This window comes from Arachis ipaensis, chromosome B2 (assembly GCF_059453495.1).
Source record: "Arachis ipaensis isolate K30076 ecotype BB chromosome B2, ASM5945349v1, whole genome shotgun sequence".
Taxonomy (NCBI): Eukaryota; Viridiplantae; Streptophyta; class Magnoliopsida; order Fabales; family Fabaceae; genus Arachis; species Arachis ipaensis.
In genome coordinates, this window is record NC_142437.1 from 104781571 (window position 1) to 104806008 (window position 24438).

Below are 24438 nucleotides of genomic sequence, written 5' to 3' on the forward strand. Positions count from 1 at the left end.
ATTTGTTGCATCAAATGAATATTTTTTTTTCTTTTATTTTTTGTACTGTTGCAACCTCAGTAGTCATTTGCATTGATTGAAAAATCTTTTCTATTTTGTTCTGCAAATCGTTGCCGCATTATTGTTATGACTGTTAGTAATGAATGAGAATCCTTTCTTTGTTTTGCTTGATATACAACATCTTTTTTTTTGTTAGACTTGATCTGATGTTGAAGGATATTTCTTGATTGTAGCTAATATTCCTAAGATATTACATGTTGAATAATTGGCCTTTTTTTCTCTCGCCTAGAGAGTGACCTGCAACGTTGGAGAGTGCTCCGTTAGGAAGATTAATCAGATAATTTCTAACCAGAAAACTACACATATACCATATATAACAACCCTAAACACACAACTTACTAAAGCCAAACAAGCATTTTGTCCCAAAACAGAAGGTTTTACACAACATATCTAGAAAGTTACAAGCATGAATTTCACTTGTTGGGAGCCTATAGAAGGCAAAGTTATCACTTTCAAGAATGAAGAGCAACAAGATTACAGGAAAGATTGCTTAAACCTAATTGGAAAGATCATCACAGAGAAAGAGGTTCCCTTCAAAACTACCAAAAATATGCTCATGGGTATATGGGGAAGTCCAGTAGGGGTATCAATCTCTGAAGTGGGTAGAAACAAGGTACTTATCAGTTTCAAATACAAAAGAAAAGGGTTGCAAATCTTGAAAAATGGACCATGGAGCATCAGAGGTAATTTGATCAATTTGAAGGTGTGGATTCAAAATGTTGCCATTGGAGAAGTGGATCATACCTTTCTAGAGTTTTGGATTCAATTTCATGGGGTACTATTGGAATTCACGAACAAAGAGAAGGCCAGAAAGATAGGAGAACTACTGGAAATCGTTGAGGAACTGGAGGACCCGATTCGGGAGAATGTGTTAGCAAGAACGTTTTTAAGGGTCAGAACTGCGATTAATGTCAACAGGGAATTAGCAACAGGATTTTGGATGGAGAGGGATGCTCTACCGCCAACCTGGATTCATTTTAAGTATGAACGGCTTCAAGATGCGTACTGCATGAATTGTGGAATCATTAGTCATGGGAAGAGAGAGTGCAAAATCCTACTGCTATGGTAGCTTGGGATCCACATAAACCCAGATACATGGAAGGATTGAGCACAACTCAGGTAAGAACGCTTAGTCACAAAGTTGTCAAGAATGAAGGAGATGAAGATCACCAACAATTGGGAATGGGTGAAGAGGCGCGTGAGCTACAAAGCACGGGGAGAAATGTAGGAATGAGCCAAGACTCTGCTGCCGGTGGGGTAGGTAACAATCTACAGAATGTTCAACGTAATTTAGGAGAAAGGATGGGAAATGATCAGATTGAGAAAGAACAAGGATCACCAACAGATGCAGAGTAGTTAGGGAAAATCCTTGAAAATCAGCTGAGAAGGAAGAAAAATTAGGGATTTGAAGAATTAGGTTTGATTGATATGCTGAACAGATTCATCAATGAAATAAAAGAGAGAACCAAGAGTAATGAAATGGGCCTGGATAAAGGAGGCCCAAGTGGAATAAAAAAAATTTCAAGATAGCACAATGACTGAGGGGCATGCCCAAACTAATAGCAATGGCGAACAAATAGGTAATGAATTTTATGGGCCAAACAAAAAAAAAGAGAAACAGCCCAAAAATGATTAAAAACAATACAAGTTCACAAATAATAGCAGGCCGGGAATTGAAAGACAAGGGTCCAGTTGGAGTAAGCCTATGCGACATGTGCGGGAAAGGTAACATTGAGCACAAAGTTGAACAAGAGCTGGGAGGAGCAGAGAAAGGAAAACAGATAATTCAGAACAGGAGAAGCAACAATAGCAAGTTGTGGAGCTATAGGGAAAGAAATGAAAAAGAAGGGAAGAAAAATAACACAAAAGGAGCTGAAGTGCATCAAACTGATGAGGGTGATATTTATTTGGTGGAGCTTGCAGGAGAAAAAGAGAACAAAGGAAATGGTGATCAACAGAATAAATTTTAGCAATGGAAAATTGAGCTTACCCAGATCCAAAACAACAAATTGAGAATAAAAAGAAAGAGGGAAATGGATGCAGTTTTTTTAATAGAGGGAACAGGGAATGTTGAAAAGAGGGTATTGTAAAGATTAGAAATTTATAGCCATTTGTGGGTATAAGTTTTCATCACTGAAGTTAGCACGTGATCCATTTGTTTACTAAATGAAAAAAAGAGCTTGGTTTTCTGATTTTATCAAAGAAAAAATGTCTCTTCAAAGTCATTTTTAGTTTTTGTCATTGTGTAGTCATTCTTTGAATATAAAATATTAAATTTTTTTTATAAAGGTCAATGCATTGTTTACTGTGTTGCTAAAGTAATACTATTTCAGATAACTTGATATGATATATTCTACTAATTGTCGAGACTATATGCTGCCATTTGTGTAGGTTATAGAGAACAAAATCTTCATTTAATACCGAGATTTATTCCCGATGAATTGGAAAAGAACAAATTGGAGTTTTTATAAGATAAACCATGCTTTTAATAGAAAATCCTAAAAAGGTTAATATAATAACTTGGAGTTTTTTTTTTTTTTTTTTGAAATATAGAAAGCTCAACACATTAAAGTGGAGCAAAACACACAAACATAAACATAAAATATAAAACATGTAGACCGAGAACCAATTCCCTGACACCTCCGGCTATGCTACCAATCACCTAAAGAATCACATCCAATCCACTCATAATAACTTGGAGTTGTCAGTATTTTTTACATTTGATCGGTGCTATATAAATTTTAAGATTGTTTAGTTGTGCATTATTTGAATTTCTAACATTTGGGTCAAATAGCAGAAAAATTTAGAGCATCATTTTTATAATTTGTCAAAATCACTCATTAATAACATAAAATATTCTATGGCATTTTTTTAATGGCAGTCTTTTCTGCTTACTTTAACATTTTTATATATTTTTTCAAATAATATCAATGCTCATTTATTTTCTATGTTAATATTTTTTTTTTACCAAAGATAAGAGACTCGAACCCGCAACCTCTTAATTGAGTATGGGGAGATTATGCCATTTGAGCTATAACTCATTAGCAAGCACTACATAATTTGATATCAACAATTATAAAAAATAATATTAGATATAATTCTTGTAACTAATATAATTTATTAGGGTATAAGTTTTTAACTAATAATTATAGATTGAGTAAAGTAAATTTTTTGGCTTTAAATTTTTTTAAAATTTTAAAAAACATCCCTATATTTTGTATTTTATTCCTGTTCCAAAGTTTCTTGCGTGTCAACTCCGTTGTATTAAAAAAAATTTAAAACAAAAGTTGTTCCAGATATGTTTTCAAGTTATTAAAATTTCATATCAGCAATTTTTTAAAAAAAATATCAGATACAATAATACCTATAACTAATATTATTTATTAGGATATAAATTTTTAACTAATAATTATAGATCGAGTAAAAAGTAAATTTTTTGGCTTTAAAATTTTTAAAAATTTTCAAAACCTTTCTTACATTTCATTTTGTTTCCATTCTTTTTTTTTCCGTTTTCAATTTGCATAAGATATATCCGTGATAGCTTAATTCTAGAACCAAAATGAGAAAAATTTTCACATTTTTATTTTTAAAATTTTAAATAAATAAAAAAAACAAAAAAAGTTTTGTGGTTAACCTTACGTACTTTTTATGTACTCTGACGGACTATAATTAATTACCATCAATATAAACTATCAAAAAAATAATCTAGGTAACTCAATACCTTTAATTTCATATATTTTTTTATTTTAATGCATATTATAATTATAATCTCCTGAAATATTTTATGTGATTATGTATGTAATTTACACGTTATTTCTTTGATTTATGTATGACAATTTTTTTTAAATCTATCTTATTTTTTTCTACACAAGAAATTTTAGTGATAAACTTAACAAAGCTAGTTATCCGATATATATTACATAATATCTGTAACATTTTCATACAGTTATTTGCTAATTTAAATAAGAAGACTGGGTTAGAATTGAAGAAAATGAAAATATTTTTTTTTGTGTAAAAAATAAGTTATAAGTAAATATGTCCATATGTTTATGTAAATTAAAAATAAATCTTAATATGGGTTGATTATATTGGATCCAGTTAGGTGTTATGATTGGAACATTGTATAATCCACTATTGATATAATCCTACTACAATTTACCGTCATACTACAATAAACATATAAATTTATGAATTTGAGAGTAATATATAAATTCAAACCCCTTCACAATTTAAGAGCCATTCTAATTGCAAGGAAAATATGAATACATAATACCCAAATCATCATTAAAAAAAAAGGGGACATGTTACTATTAATATTGTTTGTCACCTGGTGATCGCGGGTGCTCGACGGATTGGGTGATGGTGAAGGTTTAAGAGGGAGAGACCCTGAAGTAGCTTGGAACGGGTTCCTAGTCTGGAGCTGGAGAATGGCGAAACCGGTGGTTGAACGGACGAAAGGGGGATGGCCACCTGCAAGGACACTCCGACGCTCAAGTCAGCCAAATTAGGTAAGGTGATGTGTACCTCGGGGGGAGCGCTGACCTCTCCCCTTATATACTGTGCTGGGCGGGTCCAAAGATGACCTAGCCCACTGGTCAGGATGTCTGTGAGCTGTCCCTGTCCACGTGGGAGGAGCAGGTCGTTTCGGTCCTCGGGTCAGGGCTTCGGATGCTGCCCCGAGGAGGCCGACCCGACTGGTCTGGTAGGCGTGGTGTTGGGTCGCGCAGGGGGTAAAGTTGGACGTCGACCGGGTCGGGTGGTGGAAACCGACCCGTTGGATTTTCTTTGTGAGGGATAGTCTGGGCCTGGGTTAGGAATGGTGCCCCGACCCGGCGACTAGTTGGGTTGGACTTGTCATGGTCCGTAACAGTGCCCCCAACGCGCTAACCTTGAGGTTTGGAGCTCGTGGCTAGGCGCGTTTATCCTACTCACCGAGACGGGATGTATTCTTCTTCTCGGGAGTTCGTTGATGGCGTTTCGTGTTTCTTACGCGTGATTATCTCGTCTCTGACGCCGCCTCCTTGGCTTTTGCGCAGGGCATTAAATGCCCCATCGTTTCACGATTTGAAATTTGCATGAAATGTCAAATATGCCCCTATCTTTTGGCGCTCCTCCTCGACGGTTACATTCTTTGTCCCTTTTTTATTTTCGCAACCTTCTCATTTCTTTACTCTTCTTTCTTCCTGCTTCTATTTCCTGGAATCGCTGCTGCTTCTCTTATTTGCTACTTGTTCGTTCTTTTTCATCTTGCTTTTGTTGCAGCTTCAACTTTTCGGCCTACTTCTTCATCTTTTCTGGTATGTTTATTTTATAGTTTTTATTATGCTCTTTCCTTTTGGTATTTTTGTGCATTCCTCTACGCATGCCTGGGTTTCTGTTTTGTTTTTTTTTTGCCCCTTCTTCTTTTAGAGGGGGCGCCACTGGGTTTTTCATAGATTTTGCTTGAATTATGGGTTAGTGTAGGGGTATCTAGAGGGTGATTTGGGAAGTCATAGTTTTTATTTTACTGCTTTAAGGGTTCTCGACCTCCCGTTCTGACTAAGTGGTATCCTGCTGTAGGTATGGCCGAGTGCCTCGTTCTTCCGGATCAGGCTCAGCGATCGCTAGCCGACTTCGTCGATCATTATGCTTGGGTTTCTTCCGACGTGAAGGACACCCCTTCCAAGGTCACGAAGGAAGGCCTCCAAGACTTGTGCCAGGCTGGGCTCTTGTGTGGGGGTGGTCCTGAGGAAGCATTTTATCAAGTCTATGTTCCTGCTAATCGGGAGTGTGTTTGCCAGAAGAACCTGGCAGCTCCACGAGTCGTTGATTGGTTGTGGGTTTATGAACCCATGTTCATGACCTTGGGGGTTCATTTGCCCTTTTCACCCTTTGTCATGGGCTTGCTGAACCGTTGCGATGTCGCTCCGTCGCAACTGCACCCGAACATCTGGGCTGCCATCCAGTGCTTCGAGATGGTTTGTGAATATCTGGAGCTTCCGATCTCTGTAAATGTTTTCCTCTACATTTTCCTTCTTACGAACCCTTCTCGCCAGGGGAAAGCGAAGAAGGGATATATGTCCTTCAGGGCCCAACAAGGTCGTAGGATTTTTGGCCTTTTTGAGGGTCATCAACCCTTCTGGCTTACTGCCGAGGGAGAAAGGCGGATCCCGACCTGCTGGAGCTTCGGGGCGGGATCCGATTATTTGATAAAAATATCTTACGATTGGTTGAGTCCGGAAGATCGTAACATCGCCGATATCTTGTTGGAAATTTTCGGCGAGAAAAATCTTAACCCTCGTATGGTTATGGGGGACCGGGAGGCCGGTCGGTCGTATGTTGGTGAGTTCCTTACTTTTTGTATTTCAGTGTTTTTGTTCTTCTATTGCTCACACCTTTGCCTCTTTGTTCGCAGTTTCCATGGCTGGCGGGAAGAAAACCTTGGCCGACTTGATGAACCTCATTCAAGGGAATGATGAGGGTGGTGAAGACTCTTCGGCGAGTCAAGACCAGGAGGATGCCGAGGAGGCTAGTGGTCGGGTTGACGGGGCTAACCAAGGTCAGCCGGAGAAGGGTGAGGCCCCTCCTGAGAACACTTCAGGGAACCTAAGTGTAGAGGCGGAGGCTCCTTTTGATGAGGAGGATCTAGGGCTTGATGATGACGATGTGAAGGTTGTCAGCAACCCGAAAAAAGGAGGCGTGACTCCGGGAAGGCCCTCTCTGTCATGGAAAAGAATTTTGATGCTGAGGGTTTCATCGAGTCCCAGTTGCTTCCCGGTACTGAAGAGTTTTTCCGGGACGCCGACCTCTCTGGCCAGGCGAGGTGGATCTACCGCAGCCTTCTTCGAGCTGCTGCTATTGCCAAGAAGGTGGAACCTGTCTTGGGAAATTACCATGTTTTGGAAGGGAAACTTCGAAACTCCCAGAAAGATCTGACAAATTCGAGATCTCGGGAGGAGTCTCTGAAGACGAAGTTGTTTGAGCAGGAGAAGAAGGCTGAAGAGGATGCCAAAGAGATCAACAGGCTGGTGGACTGGGATCTCGTGTTGATGAAAGATTTGAATACTTCTCGTGGGGAGACTGCCGCCGCTGAGAAAAAGGTCAAAGAGTTGGAGGAGAGGCTAAAGCTGGCGGAGAACTCGGCGACGACCGTCCGCCAGGAGATGGCCGTCTTGAAGAAGAAAAATAAGGAGCTTGCCAAGGGGGCCCGGGAGGCTGTGAAGCTGACTGAAGAGGAGATTAAGCTTCAGGTGGCCGTGCTAGCTCCTGACCTCGATCTTTCTCAGGTTGGGGCCCTCAAGACGATTGAGGGCGGGAAGATTGTTGATATCATCAAGCCTTGAGGTGGATACTTCTTGCAGCTCTTGTGTTTCTTGTCTTGCTTTTGTAATTTGTTATCTTTATCTTTAGGCCTGCTTAAGGCGCCTTTTATTTGTAATGAACACTGGCATTTTATTTTGATTAGGCCGTTTATGTTTTATCGTTTGCTCGTTCGGACCGTTGTGGCTTTTTGATTACTTTGTCGTTTCCGCTTATTTGGGCCGTCGTGGCCTTTCGATGTTTGGTTTACCATTTTTTATGGTATTTACCATTTTTGTCGCTCTTTGAGTTGTGTTTTGGCTTTGGGGTCCCTTTGGTTCCCGGGGTGATCAATCCCGGATTTCTGTTAGGTCGACCAGTCGTTGTTTGTTGTTTTTTGTCGCATCGGCGTATATCTTACAAAAGACGAAGTTATTGTATGCGTATATATATATATATATATATATATACGCATATATATATATATATATATATATATATATATATACGCATATATATATATATATATATATATATATATATAAGATTTAAAGCAAAGTGATGTAATATACTTAAAGTAAAAGAAATGAGAGTGAGAAAGGGATGCAGAGAAAATTAAAGTGGGGGGGGGGGGGAGGCGAGGTCGTCAGGTCGTGCGGTTGCTTTTTCTTATGAGTAGAACCTTTTCAGGTTTGCCATATTCCATATTCTCGGTACCTCGCTTCCATCTAACCTCTCTAACTTGTAGGCGCCCTTGCCGGGGACTTCTCTTACCCTGTAAGGGCCTTCCCAGTTAGTGGCCAGTTTACCTTCTCCTAGGGTCGGCAGCCCTATGTCGTTGCGCCGTAAGACTAAGTCACCTTCTCCAATGCTTCTTTTTAGCACTTTGCCATTGTACCTTAGGGATATCCTTTGCTTGATTGCTGTCTCTGTTAGATGTGCCATTTGTCTTGTTTCGTCTACCAGATCACTTTTGACTGCCTCGCTTCCCCCTCTGAGGAGTAGCCTTGGACTCGGTTCCCCGACTTCAACTGGGATGACTGCGTCGACCCCGTATGTGAGTCGGAAGGGGGTTTCACCGGTAGAAGATTGTGGGAAGGTTCTGTAGGACCATAAGACTGAGGCTAGCTCGTCTGCCCACGAGCCCTTCTTTCCTTCAAGTCGTTTCTTCAGCCCCTTTGAGATGACTTTGTTGGCTGCCTCTACCTGTCCGTTGGTTTGGGGGTGCTCGACTGAGGAAAATTTTTGTTTGATTCCTAGTCCTGCTAAGAATTCTTTAAACTTCTTGTCGATGAACTGTGTCCCGTTATTCGATATGACGGTTTCCGGGATACCGAATTTGGTGACCACTTGCCTCCACATGAATTTTTGGCAATTTGCTGAAGATATGCTGGCTAGTGGTTCGGCTTCCACCCACTTGGTGTAGTAGTCTATGGCTACTATCAAGTATTTTACTTGTCCTGGTCTGGGTGGGAATGGTCCAAGGAGATCGACTCCCCACTGGGCGAAAGGTCGGGGCACCATCATCGTGCTGAGTTCTTCCGGTGGAGCCTTGTGGAAGTTGGCGTTTTCTTGGCATTTCTTGTATTTTCTGACGAACTCCTGGGCGTCTGACATCATTGTGGACCAGTAATATCCAGCTCGGATGATCTTTCTTGCTAGCGACCTTCCTCCGATATGGTGACCACAACACCCCTCGTGGACTTCACTTAAGACGTAGTCGGTCTGGTCGGGGCGCATTTGAGTAGGGGTTGATGGAGCCTTCGCTTGTACAACTGCCCCTGTATGATCACATATTTGGGGGCTTCCCTACTAGTGGATTGTGCTTCCTTCTCGTCTAGGGGTGTTTCCCCGTGCTCCAAGTATCGGAAGATAGGGTCTATCAATGGGGGGGTTGGAGTTTGGGTTGTGCATAAGATGATTGCTGGCTCGGTTGCTAGCCCCTGGATTAGGGATCTGTTCCCTGCCCCTAGTTTAGTGCTTGCTAGTTTGGAGAGGAGGCCTGCTCGGGCGTTCCTTTCCCTAGGAACATGCTGGATTACGACCTCTTCAAAGTTTTTGCACAACTATCTTACCTTCTCCAGGTATTTTTGTAATAGTGTGTCCCTGTCTTGATAGCTGCCGTTTATCTGGGATGTGACGACCTGGGAGTCGCTGTTAACTTCTACCCTTGATGGTCCGACTTCTTTGGCTAAGATTAGTCCTCCTATCAGTGCTTCGTACTCTACTTGGTTGTTGGAGACTGGAAAGTCGAACTTGATCGACTGCTCATAAGCTATCCCTGCCGAGTTTTTAAGAATGATCCCGACTCCTCCGAACGTTTGGTTGGATGCTCTGTCGACGTGGAGCTTCCACCATGTGTTTGGTATGTCGGGTGTTTCTCCCGTGACCTCTACCAGGAAATCTGCCATTGCCTGGGCTCATATCGTAGGTCATATTGGGACAGCTCTATTGCCCATGCCATCATTCTCCCTACGAGGTCGGGTTTCTGGAGAACTTGCCGAATGGCCTGGTCGGTTCTTAAGATGATTACGTGCCCTTGGAAGTACTGTTTGAGCCTTCTTGACGAGGTTAGAAAGGCATAAGCCAATTTTTCCAACTTGGTGTATTTCAACTCTGCCCCTTGGAGTACTTTGCTGATGAAGTATATTGAGCGTTGAGTCTTGTCTTCTTCTCGGACAAGAACTGCTGCCATGGCCTGTGCGGTTACTGCCAGGTATAGGTACAGGGGCTCTCCTTCTCTGGGTCTGCTGAGCACAGGTGGTTCCGAGAGTATCTTTTTGAAATGGCTGAATGCTTCTTCGCATGCCGGGGTCCATTCGAAGGCAATTCCTTTCTTCATTAAGTTGAAGAATGGGAGGGCTTTTTCTGCCGAGGCTCCGAGGAACCGGGACAGAGCTGTGAGCCTCCCGGTAAGTCGTTGCACATCTTTGACGCATCCTGGGCTTGTCATTTTGAGGACGGCTTCGCACTTGTCTGGGTTAGCCTCTACCCCTCTTTGTGTTATCATGAATCCTAGAAACTTTCCTGATTCCATGGCAAATGCGCATTTGAGTGGGTTGAGCCTCATTTTTAATTCTCTTAGTGCCTTGAAGACAGCTTGGAGGTCGTCTATTAGTCTATTCGATTCTGCTGTCTTTACTAAGATGTCGTCGACGTACACTTCTACTGTCTTACCAATGAGGTCGTGGAAGACCTTGCTCATTAGCCTTTGGTAGGTGACTCCTGCGTTCTTCAGCCCGAATGGCATTACTTTGTAGTAGTAGGTACCTCGTGGCGTTATGAACGCCGTTTTGTCCTCGTCAGGTCGGTGCATTGGGATCTGGTTATAGCTAGAGTACGCATCCATGAAGCTGAAAAAACGATACCCTGCTGCTGAATCTACCAAGGTGTCGATATTGGGGAGTGAGAAAGAGTCTTCTGGGCATGCTTTGTTTAGGTCAGAGTAGTCGACGCATATTCTCCACTTCCCGCTGGCTTTTTTGACCAGGACGACGTTGGACAACCATGTCAAGTAGTCGAGTTCTTTGATGAACCCTGCTTCTAACAACTCGGCTGTTTGTTTGGCGACCTCGTCGGCCCTTTCTTGAGACATCTTTCTTCGCCGCTGGGCCACTGGTTTGGCATTTGATTTTACGACTAGCCGGTGGGACATGACCTCGGGATCTAATCTCGGCATGTCTGATGGAGTCCACGCGAAAAGGTCACCGTTTGCCCTTACGACCTCCATGAGGGGGTCCTTGAGTTCATGGGACAGGTTCTTGTTTACGAAGGTGAGCTGGTCTGCTGACTTTCCTATCTGAAACTTTTCCATGTCCCCTTCTGGTTCTGGTCTCGGCTTGTCCTCCATCCTGACGTCCAGGTCTGCCAAGAACACGCCAGCTACCTTCTTGGATTCTTTCCTTAGAGAGAGACTGGCGTTGTCACAGGCGACCGCCGTTTCTGGGTCTCCCCTTATGGAACCAACTGTTCCCTTATCCGTTATGAACTTCATTGTCAAGAGCTTAGTGCATATTATGGCTGAGAATTCATTGATGGTTTTCTCCCTAGGATGATATTGTAGGCTGTGGAGTCTCTGAGGACTACAAAGTCTACCATAACCGATTTTCTGGCATCACCGGTTCCCAGGCAGATTGGGGGAGAGATCATCCTGTCAGGTTTTATGTAGTTATCGCCTACTCCCATGACTCCGTGCTGGTGATTCTTGAGGTCAGACTCCTTGAACTCCATGGCGTCGAACACATTTCTGAATAGGATGTTAGAGTCAGCTCCCGTGTCGACGAGGATTCGTCTGACTAATCCTGTCCCGACCATCGCAGTAATCACCATAGTGGGGGTTCTCGGGGAGGTCGTGAAACCATTTATCTTTCGGGCCAAAGGATATCGTGGGAGGTCTTTTGCTGGCGACGGGACCTTCTGTCGAGATGGAGAGTACCCGTGTATCCTTTTTCGCTGCCGACTTAGATTTGGGGGGGCTGTCGCGCCCGACCACGATATTGACCACAAAGGTTGGGGGGTTGCTGGCGTCCCCCATGGGTTCTTGCCTTGGCTTGACAGTTCGGCTATGATCTTCCTCGGAGCGCTCTCGTTCTTGTCTCCTCGGCTCTCTGATGAGCCGGGAGAATTCGCTCAGCTTTTCTTCTCTGATGGCCTGCTCTAAGGCATCTTTGAGATCGAAGCAGTCTTGGGTTTTGTGACCGAATGCCTTGTGATAATCGCAGTAAAGGCTTTTGTTGCCTCTCGTTCTTTCTTTCAATGGTCTAGGTCTGGATAGGATTCCCTTGTCTGCAATTTGTTGGTAAACCTCTACTATGGGCGCCGTAAGTGGCGTGTAGTTTGTGAACCTTCCTACCCGTGGGGGTTGCTTGGGTTGCTTGGCTAGGGTGCCGTCCCTGGGAGCTTCCTTGTACCTGTCGAACTGGGGGGCCTGCCGAGCTGGGGGGTTTGAGAGCTGCCGTTTGTTGGCTGCTACAACCTGACTCACTTCCTCATCATTGATATATTCCTTGGCCACGCTTTGAATTTCCTGCATGGACCAGACAGGCTTAGTAGTGAGGTACTTTCTAAAGTCCTCGTTTAACAGGCCGTTCATTAGGAAGAGACTTGCGACTGAATCCGTAAGGCCGTCGATTTCTAGGCATTCGTCGTTGAACCTGTCCAGGAACTTCCTGGTTGGCTCCCTGGGTTTTTGGGTGACCCCTAGTAAGTTGATTGGGTGTTTTGCTTTAGCTATGCGCGTCGTGAACCGAGCCAGGAAGCTTTGGGAGATGTCTTCAAAAGCCGTGATGGATCCTTGTGGGAGGGTGTTGAACCATCGGATCGCTGGGCTGGCTAGCGTCACAGGGAATGCTCGGCATCTGACCACGTCGCCTACCCACTCTAAGTTTATTCTTGCTTCAAAGGCTGTGAGGTGCTCCTAGGGATCCTTAGTCCCGTCATACCCATGTCTGTCGGCTTGTCAAAGTTCTTCAGGAGCCGGACCTTGAAGATTGAGGGGTGAAATGGAGTGGCTCCCATGAAAATGGGATCCTATTGTTTCTTGGCTTTCCCCCTCTGGGACTCCCAGTGGCTCTCGGACCTGCTTTGGGTAGGTCGGAAGGTCGCCTGTGTATGCGGCTTTTCGTGCTTTGTTAGGCTCCTTTCTCAGCTCTCGTGTCTTCGGGAGGGGGAGCGAGTGCAGGTGCGGGATCGGCTGGCGTCGCCATGGGAGTGGCTGACGTCTCCGTGGGATCGGCCCCTCGCTGCTAACTCTTGCTCAAGATTTTGTACTCTGTGCCTGAGTTCTTGCATGATCTTGGCATTGTTGGCCCCCGTTCCCTGAAGGGACATCTTTCGGGGGTCTTGGTATAGATTGGCTGGTTTGGCTGAACGGAGGATCGTGGCTGTTCGCTGGCACGGGCTGTCGAGCTTGCCCTACTCAGGCGGGCTCCGCCCCATTCGCGGAGTTCCTCCGAAGTGGGGAGTCGCTCCATGTCTACTCCAGCGTCCCCACAGACGGTGCCAATGTTCGTCACCTGGTGATCTCGGGTGCTCGACGAGTCGGGTGATGGTGAAGGTTTAAGAGGGAGAGACCCTGAAGTAGCTTGGAACGGGTTCCTGGTCTGGAGCTGGAGAGTGGCGAAACCAGTGGTTGAACGGATGAGAGGGGGATGGCCACCTGCAAGGACACTCCGACGCTCAAGTCAGTGTCCGTACGAAAGGATAGCCAAATTAGGTAAGGTGATGTGTACCTCGGGGGGAGCACTAACCTCTTCCCTTATATATTGTGCTGGGCAGGCCTAAAGATGACCTAGCCCACTGGTCAGGATGTCTGTGAGCTGTCCCTGTTCACGTGGGAGGAGCAGGTCATTTTGGTCCTTGGGTCGGGGTTTCAGATGCTGCCCCGAGGAGGCCGACCCGACCGGTCTGGTAGGCGTGGTGTTGGATCGCGCAGGGGTAAAGTTGGACGTCGACCGGGTCGGGTGGTGGGAACCAACACGTTGGATTTTCTTTGTGAGGGATAGTCTGGGCCTGGGTCAGGGGTGGTGCCCCGACCCGGCGACTAGTTGGGTTGGACTTGTAATGGTCGGTAACAAATATGAAAGTAGATTTGGGCATATGACATATATTTTCATGAGCAATCTTCCCCGTTCATACTAAGGCTAAATTAATACAAATGCTAACAACTAATGACAGCAAGAAAGATTGAAACAAAACATGATAGAAAACTAAAAACAGACACTACCAGCAAACCAAATATAACAAAGAAGACATTAAAGTTGTAAATTAGGATGGGAAGAAACTTTCGTTGAACTTGTGGATTGATTTCATTTTCACGAAGCTGTCATATTGGATCCACCGAACTGTTTTCCTTGTGTGATTTGTTTTATTGTACTTGAGAATATGGAAATAAGTGGACTTCATACCATCCATATCCAACATTGGTAGATGCCTTTCCATGATGTGTAAAAGGTTATCATCAACATATAGTGCAGGTATGTAAGGAACTCCAATACCATTAAACGTATAAAGCTCGCTCCAAATAATATCATCATTGATAGCATCAGCTTGCCAAATGGTAGAGCTATATGACTGATCATCATGATTATTTATAGCCAGACAGAGCTTATCATTTCGGATCAACAGATTATGGCAATGGGCATGGGCTTCAGTTGGGAGGAAAAATTTATGGAAAGTAAATATTACTACAGAGAATGATACAATACATGGAGGGTCAACATCCTCCTCATGAAGTAAGCAACTTACCCAATAAATAACAACATAAAGGGAAACGTAATCAGGATCCAATCTATCAACGTAGGGTGGACGTGTGAGCGACACATTCCAATCCCTGACTAAATTTGTAGACATTGTTAATGTCCATGTAGGACTTTCTGGCTTTTCCTTGAATAGGTGGACAATTGCATAATTAACGGACCTGGATAATAAACAAATGAGAAAAAAAAAAGTACAATCATCACAATAATGTTTTCCAGGATCATTCATGATGCTAGACTTTCTAGTTGTTGGGTTCCAAGTAAGTATAAAGGTTCTTTTTCCCATAGAACAACAACGTATACAAAATATACCATTCTGAACACCAATAATGTGAAACCATCCCTTTTGTGTTAACAAAAATGGAAATTGGAATGCAGAGGTTTGACCACTCTATGCATTAATTTTCATCATCTAATCTAGGGGAGTAGCCCACCTAGATGAGAATCCGAAATGTGCAAAGAGGGAACAACCATTGCTTTTCCATCTTGTTCCCATTTCTGTTATGAACTCATAGGAGTTAAGTTTGTTTCTCCAATAGCGGCATGTTGATCGAACACTTAAAAGTGTTCTTGCATCACAACAATGAAATATCTCAACCATGATCTCATTAGGAAGGTCTGGTAGGATGATTCTCTTAGGGGAAATGTCACTCATTTTTGAAACTGAGAAGCAAGGCAAAGACAATAAAAGGAAAGAGTCTATTGATAGTTATAAGTGTTAGTTGTTTAGTTTTTGAGTATGAAATGGTAGCTCATTTGAGGCCATTTTATAGCAAAGTTTTTCAGTATTAAGGTATGAAATAAGGAAAATTAAGTTGACTATTTTCATGCTTGTAGGGAGTCACAAATTTTGAATAACCATTTTTTGATAAAATGGTAATTTCTCAAAACTAAATAATGATGGCTAATATACCAGGCTTTATATAGCACATACTTCACATTTGTTGGTACCGTCCTTTAAGATTAGCCATTTCTTTTTAGTCATTTAAATGACTAAGTCTAATTTTAGTTTCAATAATGATGGCTTATCAACATTTTGCTTCAAAAGGTTACCATCGAATGAAATTGTTTATTTGAGTATATTTTACATGATCTATAAATGGATATCCAAAATCTGATTGATTGATGGGGATCATTGCAAAGATTTTAAAGCTAATAAAGTTAAGGGAAGGTTTATATTGACATTAACAAATGAACGCCATAAATGCAATTAATCGAGTGTAGAGCTTCTGTAGCAATGGTATATCTTTAAGCGGCATAATCTCTCCCTAAATTTTTCATTAATGTTGACATAGACCGTTTATTTTATCTATCATTTTTTGTTTTTGTTTCTACCATCCTTTCCTTAAAAATAAATTTATTCCTTATGTCAGGAAGCACACAGATTTTTCATCTTCTTATTTAAAAACATACATATTCCTGTATTCATGTATTGTCTATTATATATGAGTTAAAATAATCATTTAGAGTTGGAGATAACATAAAGTCTGATCTAACCATAAGGACCTTTTATTAATTAGTGAAGAGAGTACATAAATTTTATTATAGATGTGGTTTCTGATGTTATACTTTCTGTATCTCAAAAAATGTTCACAAAATAAATTTGGTTAACCTTAATTGATTACATGTCATATCTTATTGTTGAACCTAAATAAAGTAACTGTTTACACAGCTATTTTTTCTATTAGCTAATAATTTTATACTACCTCGTAAAATATTTCTCAATTAACCTCGTATAGAATTCTGAACGTGGGACGTTTTTATTCTACAATTATTTATATAAGGTTCTAATAGCTAATGGTAACCAAATGCAACTAACAAAATATATTTATCAATGTTCAAAGGTCCTTGTTTTGTTAAAATGTCGTTATATTCATGCGGTTCAAATAAAAATAGAAAGAAAGCTGATGTGCAAAATAATATGAAGGCACAAACTCGAATTAGAGTATAAATACATTAACATGTTCAGCTTATAAGGCAATAAACTATAAAATATTATCTTCGTTATTGACCATGCAGTTATGCCCAACTTCAATTTTAGTGAACCGCTTAATATAATCCTCATAAATATCTTTCCTAAAATTGATAAAAAAAAATTAATCAAATACCCATAAGTTTTATTTTGTTTTAATTTTTTGGTTAAGGTTTACGATTTGCATTAAAAGTCCCTCTCACATATAATATAAATTTCAGATAGTTTAGGATCAATGTTTTCATAATATATGATAATTATGTCTCATTTGTTTGTGTTAATTATTGTTCTTGCATAAAATATCCCTCTTATTTGCTTTCATAAATAGCAGCTCAGGATATATTTGATGTAAGTAGAAAATTCTTGGGATAAAATTAGAACAATATAAAATTATCTAATGCATAAGAAGGTCTCATATACATTTTCTAATTTTTTTTACTTGTTAAAAAAAGGGTTACAACTTGTAAAATATGATTTAAGTCAAATTTAAATTATCTATTACATAAAATGTTAAAAGTTATTATTCTCTTTTTAATAAGTAATTTTTAAATTATCTATAACGTAAAAAGTTACATTTTTTCTTTCATGCTAAAAGTTAGGAATTAAAATTAAATATTTTTTATCAAAGTGAAATTAAAACAAAACATAAAAATAAACATAAAATTCATTAAAAAGGAAAAAGAACTCCAGAAAAAGAGTAATATAAAATTTTGTATTCTGATTTGGGTTGACTTTAACCCACTTAATACATATTACAAAATTTCTTATCCTAATAAATATCCATAAAAATTATTAATCTTATAAGATTATTATTTTATATCCCGCAAGTTGTAATCAACTTAAACATACATGTCTAAAGCAACTTTTTTTTGTTTGTAAAAATATATTATTAATAATTGTATCGAATAGTATGAGTCATTTACTATAATTTTTTAATATAAATGTATTAACCGTTTACCCAAGAAACAAAAATTGGCATTACTTTAATCTTAATTTATTACTTAAGCATACATTTCTTGTAGATTCGTTTTTATTATAAATTATTACTTAAAATATTTTTTCTTAAATCTTTTCAGTTATAGTAGTAACGTGAGTCAAGTAGTATATATGATGTTGAATCTCAAATAAATAATTTTAGAACTTTTTAATGAAATATATTAAAAACGTACAACTTGTAGTTTTAAGAAGAAATTTCAGCCGGAAAGTATTTATTCTTTTTTAATCATCCTAAATATACAAAGTTAACGGAATTTATTGATATTATTAAAATATGATAATTTTATAATCATAAAGCTTGATTCTTATTTTCTAGTCATTTATATTGGCTAAAATAAATTTCACTTAAACTTCTTTTGATATCTTAATATTCATCCCACGCGAATCATGATTTAGTACATTATTAAGAAATATTGGGTATACTATTTTAAGCATTTAACTAAAAAGGGAGGTATTTGAATTCCCTAAAAGTAACCTTATACCTATTCGAAACTTTGCAAAGATAAAGACACGTTAAATTTTAGGATGAATTTAAAACAACCGTTTGTCTAAATAATCATAGTCAAAGACACTCAAACCATTACGTGCAACACATGATAACCAAATAAGATACATGTAAACATTCCTCCTACATGAACTTCCTTGAGCGACAGCAGTAAATGTCATCTCTGAACCCCTACCACCATTTGGAGTCTTCATTGTTGTATTAATCTCTTTCAACAAAATTAACTCATTACCATTAAACAGTTGAGGAGTTTCTGAAAATTCAACTTATTGGCCTTCCATACAATAATGCCATGAGTAGCTTCCTGCTTTTGCTGCAATATTCCACATGAGCCACCTATATCCATGTGTTTGATTGTAGTTGGCAACATAATACAGGGAATCATTACTAACTAACAACCTTTGAAACCTACACCTTGCTTCTAAAGGAATGAGTATATATCCGAACTCATGATTTAACATAGAATAATGTATGATACACTGGTTCTTAGTAACTCCATAATTATTCCAGTTCAACCAATAAATAATGCCATTTGACACAACATACCTTGGATCAAGACCTTGGACGTATGGTGGGCATATACAATGTCTATCCCACCGACGGGTGACTGATGAATATAAACTAAACCAAGAGTTTGTATCTAAAATTTTTTTCTTAAATATACTAACCAAAACATAATCGAAAGAGATTGGAAGATAAGTGAATGCATAAGAAACTCCACAGATACTACAATGATGTTTCACAGGATCAGAGATCCGACAAAAGATTTCCATCTGTGGATTTAGCACTATTATATTAGTTGGCTTACCTTTGCATGAGTACCTGATTGCTATATTATCATTTTGGCATCCAATGACATGAAACTGACATCCATTTGCTGGCCAAAATGGAATTCTAATAGCTTCTCTTTTGCCAGTTTCTGCATCAAATTGAATAACCCAGCCACCACTTGACCTAGAACCCTTCACAGTTAAGTGTGCCAAGATGGTACCACCTTTTTTATTCGAATGGTTTAAGTGCATTAAGATGAATTCTCGTGTCGACAAAGCTCTCCTCCAATACGTAGATGTTGTTCTGCATCGACCGACCGTTTTACTATTGGTTCTACTAAAGATTTCATAAATAATCTCATTTGGTATAAGGGGCAACAACCCTCTCTTGGCCGGTGAGTTAGACATTTGAATGGTAAATTGTGGTTTGGATAGTGCAGAAAATACAATAAGTTCTTTAAATTGAAAGTTTAATGGGCTAAAAGTGCTCCATATCCTAAACGACAAACACTGGATTAAATAGTATATTTTTTTCCAGTTGGGATCCAGTAAAAAAAGAGTATTTAACTTTATTTAGTCTGACAAAGGCAATTTATTTGCTTGCCTTAAACACTAAACTGGTTCTCCATGGTAACACAGTACATATGGACAAAATTGTATATTAACATAACCCAGCAGATATATGAACGTAGTATTATGGAATGGTTAAACTATTATTCATTGCTTCTTTTCCGCTTACGTGATTTGACAAAAATAAATAAAAAGAGTTTTTAACGCTCTTAAAAAGGCTCGTGTCACTTTTATCAGCAAAGCAATTAACTCAAGCTATGCGTAAACGTGATTAGACATAATTGACTAAAAAGCAGCGTGGTTGGTTCTCTAAATAAATGTCTTCTAATTGAAAATTCAATCACTTGTTGTGAAATAATGTATCTCTGAAAGTTGATGCGCTTCTTTTGATGAGTAGGCTTAATTTATTGGTGTTCATTGTAACAAACCTGAATTTAAAATTTAGTGGAAAGCAAACTAATAGAAAGGACAATTTTGTTTACCAATATATTGATAATAAGTTTTCTCTCGAAGCTTATATCATTTAATATTTAAGACTGTCAAGAATCAGTCATTTCTGAATACAATTTCAATTACAAACTCCATTAGATGTTGTTCCATATGACTAAAATTTAATTTTTAAATACATGAAAATAATTTGGTCTCACAAACATATATAATAAGGGAGTCACTCAGATAAAGACACTGAAAACGTCTTTTTATAAAGATATTCTTTTAATAATTAAAATTTAACACATATAATCGATTAAATCGTGTTATTTTTGTCAAAATTAGACTAGACAAATTGATTTGACCGAAAAATGGTAAAGCAAATCTTGAACTGTTCTAAATTAATATTATTTTTTATAGAAAATGACTACAATATTCTATTATAGAAAATGACTAAAATACTTCTATTATATATATTAATTTTGAGAATCCTAAATTTTAGTCCTTTATTTTTTTATCGTAGGGTTAGGATTTAGAATTTTTAAAATTAATATATATATATATATATATATATATATATATATATATATATATATATATATATATATATATTCATGAACAATAGTACCGTGAGTACACAATTTTTTTACCAAGAAATTCCCATTTTTACACACACACCACACACACACATTTTCCTTTAGCATGATAAGAATTCTATTTTAAATCAATTTTTTTACCAAGAAATTCCTATTTTTAAACACACACGTTTTTCTTTAGCATAATAAGAATTCTATTTTAAATTAATGTTGAACTTTGGATTTCAACTAAAATAAAGCAAAAGCAACATGTTCCACACATAGAATTTATGAACATAAGTGCCAAGTAAATATTACGAATATGGTTAAAATTGGTAAGTTTTCATTACACAGGTACCTCTGGATTAACCTATTAAATATATATAAATTGATATTAAAAGAAGGTACTCTTTAGTTAAGAAATAACATTTAACTATAAAGGGTTACACTTAAGAACACAGATTGGTACCGAAGCTTAGATGGTCAACCGCATTACTTCATACCTAAATAAATAGCACTAAGACATATAAATTGGAAACATTAGCAAAAGACATATTTCTCTGGACTTCAGCATATGATCAACTACATCTAAAAATATAAACAACAATAACTATAATAGATCTTCACTCAATCTTTCGTTTCCCAGCTCCACGTCTTGTGGTCTTGTTGCTGGAATCTTGCACATCTGGACTATCCATCCCGACCATTATTGTAGAATGTGAAACAAATTCAACACCCGTAGGCTTGGCAGGAGTTTCCAACCCTATATCAAAATTGCTTTCCATTACAGAGTCCTGCACAATTAAACGAATTTCTCAAATTCAGGATTTTTAATGGATTGTTAAGTAAGTTTTTATATAAGAAAATTATAAGAATTTGTTACTGACCTTTGATAAAGAAACAGCTGCTACACCAATTCCGTCCGAGTCATTAGTTTGTCCACTTATATCCAACAAATTTGAAACACTTGGATCCGTACCCTAAGCTACAACATACGAAACCAATGAAAAATGAAAAACTTATCTATAAGAACCAAAATTTTTGACAATGGTTGAAAACAGACCTCAATTTCTACAGAGGAAGCTTGGGAGCTATACATTCCAATAAGTAAGTCATCATCACTTATCTTAATTACATTATATACCTGGTCAAGAGTACTAATATTTTTCTTTCCAATGGATATTTTAAAAAGGTACTTCCTCTCAAGCAGTGAGTCAAAAGCTTTTGGATAGGAATTAGTGCTTTCAGATTTCTGCTAATTCAAGGAATCAAGCTAATATGTAAGACACAAAATACTTATAAACTGCATAGCATAATCTTATATGAAAGTAAAGAATGAAAATGTTATCTTACACTCAGGTCTCTCATGTCACCTGCAGGCTTTTCCATAATCAATTGAGCTTCCTGATTCCGTATTATAAGATTAACACATCCAGTTCCATCAGTGATGACCCATTAAACCGATACCTACAACGCAATAATGTCAACACATTTAGGCAGCACAACCTTTTCTATTATTCAAACGTTGTTCACACTATCATAACTATTTATAAATCAATTCCACAACCTCAGTGGAGGATTAAACCCAACTTTTCCACAGTACTCACAAAAATATCGATCTTTGTTATCCTTAACTTTTCTCGGGCAAGTCTTACACGAAGCATAAAACCAATCTGTAGCACCAACCTCAATGGAGACAATTGTTCCAACAACCCAACACAATGTTTCCTACAATATGTAAATAAAAATATATAAAGAAAATGATATAAATCATTTAACTAATACGAACTGACAGGAATAAAAAATCACACAGTTGTCATGTTAAGAATCTCTTCAATTATCTTTACTGGAAATGCCCCGGCTAAAAGCTCATGACTAACAGAGTATTGAGGTTGCCTATCAATGTGACTAATAGGCTGTGACGCTCTCTCACCCTGTTTCATTAAGCAAAATCGAATAATACATCAGCATGCATATCTTTTAATTATAAATCTTCACAACAATAAATAACAGTTTTAATACATTCTATAATTACCTATTCTTAAATGATACAAAATCAGCAATATCTGTATTGAAAAAAACCCGAGAAGCATAAAGACTGTTTTGAACACTGACTTCATTCAAGTAGAAATGTGGCTTAAACAACTGTGCCACCAAGATGACTGGCTCGTTTTCAGGTTTATCCATGAAACTAATAACTTTACCCATAGATTCACCAAAGAGGGTGCACTTTATCCTATTCTGCCTAAACAATGACATGAGGATTATTCACAATGATAAAGGAATTTTGGTGAAGAACATTATATATAAACAAACCCATTAATAACACAAAAATTAACTCTAAATCCTCCATGTAAAGTGCAATGTATTTACTCTGCTGGCCGAATTTTGTAACCATAGCTTGAGTATCTTCCTTACCTACCACCTGGCCGATGAAGTCTGTAAAATCAAGAAAAAAAAAAGGAAACCACAATTAAAACCAAATTATGAAACCAACAGAAAAAATGGACCGAACACAACACATAATAGAAAATTACCTAACAGGTGATTGCGATTCATTCCAACCATTGCCTCAATTTCAGGAAATCGAACAAAACTAAAAGGATTTAAAATAAACGTATCACTGGAAAGATGTGAAACACATGTCTTCATGTAAAAACTCAATTTATATTTGTGCCCCGTTGTCTTCACCAATTTGTTATTTCCTTGAACAATGAAATTTTTCATCGAGTATATTTCATTCTCACGTATCAAGGTCTTGAATACCACAATATTTGCTTTTGGGATTGAATAATATATCCGATCACCCTGAAAATAGAAAAAATTACTAATAAGATAACAAATGCCAACCAACTTTATAACCACAACACCAAGAAATTACAATCAGCACAGAAATAAAATACCTGTTCATCTTGCAGCACCATCCAAGCTATAAACATCGGCAGGATTGGATTGGCTGCATAACTCGTATAAACGGACAACACCAACCACTATATTCCAAGCTAACTTTGTTGGATTGATATCTGCAACACGATCAACAATTTGATTCATGCTACTCCTTGGTTGACTCAACAATGTTTGGGATTTGAAAACCTAGAAGCCTCTGTTTCCAAACCGCTTATGTGAGTAAAAGATACACACTATTTTAAAATGGTGAGGTTATTGCATAACCGACATGCTCCATTTATATCCTTGAGCTCATTTTGAAAACCATGCATGCGCAGCAAAAGGAAAGCATTATTTACACCTTATTATCCAATCTTACCAAAAGGATTGAAATTCGAAAATTTTTTAAAGATCCCCGCTCAAAATTGCTGGAACTTCTTTCCGTAATCCTATTAACTAAAGATTAGAACAATTACCTGGGAGATAATTACTTGGCAATCCCATATTTATACCATAAAACCAATCACAAAGCAGTATTTGAACTCGAAAGAGTAATTTGGGGATTGCTGAAGCCACCTCTGCCTTCGATCCAGTAGACAAAAAGGGACCTTGCAACCGTTCAAAACATTGCAAGAGAGAGAGTTCGAGAAATAAGTAGTTCCCTCACCTTTTCAGCTTCAAATGGGTTAAAAGAAAGATACAAAAAGGACAGATGTTGTAAATAACAATGTATAACACGTGTCTCACTAACAAAGCTTGTGGATGTAGTTTTACTATTTTGTCTAGCCATCTTTATAATTATAAATTGATTATTGACAAAAATTTTGGTAAAATCACAATTTAATAATTAAAAAATTATTGAAGGGTATCTTAAAAAAATAATTTAATTATTAAATTTTTTTAAAAAATAATTTGGTAAAAATACAATTTAATTAATAAAAAACAAATTATTAAAGAATATTTTGATAAGAAAAATTTAATAACAAAAAAATAAAATTTTTGTTAAAGGATATTTTTGTAAAAAGTAATTTATTTTTTCTTGAAAAATGGATAAAGTTAACATTAGTTAATACAAAAAATTTAAAATGGATTAAAGATGAGATTTTTTAAAAGTTTTAAAAGAGAAACATGTACATTTTAT

At 38.2% G+C, this 24438-nt stretch overlaps 1 protein-coding gene and 1 pseudogene across 18 annotated transcripts; one reads left to right on the forward strand and one right to left on the reverse strand.

Annotated features, from left to right (window-relative positions):
- Window positions 1–6341: 6341 nt before the first annotated feature.
- On the forward strand, window positions 6342–7382 carry LOC148575096 (uncharacterized; annotated as a pseudogene).
- A 13398-nt stretch (window positions 7383–20780) lies between these two features.
- On the reverse strand, window positions 20781–23954 carry LOC148575097 (uncharacterized). Of its 18 annotated transcripts, none has more exons than XM_088505223.1 (8): window positions 23774–23954; window positions 23315–23434; window positions 22949–23219; window positions 22223–22850; window positions 21979–22139; window positions 21765–21878; window positions 21299–21663; window positions 20781–21205 (listed from the first exon to the last, which is right to left on the reverse strand). In XM_088505223.1, the coding sequence occupies exons 4-6, from the start codon at window positions 22352–22354 to the stop codon at window positions 21827–21829; spliced, it is 345 nt and encodes a 114-aa protein (XP_088361349.1). In that variant the 5' UTR covers window positions 22355–22850; window positions 22949–23219; window positions 23315–23434; window positions 23774–23954; the 3' UTR covers window positions 20781–21205; window positions 21299–21663; window positions 21765–21826. The 18 variants fall into 18 exon arrangements, with proteins under 18 accessions (XP_088361349.1, XP_088361348.1, XP_088361350.1 ...); XM_088505224.1 differs by having other exon boundaries at window positions 20782–21205; window positions 21299–21396; XM_088505218.1 differs by having other exon boundaries at window positions 20791–21205; window positions 21299–21878; window positions 22098–22139; window positions 22223–22345; window positions 22447–22850.
- Between the last annotated feature and the right edge of the window lie 484 nt (window positions 23955–24438).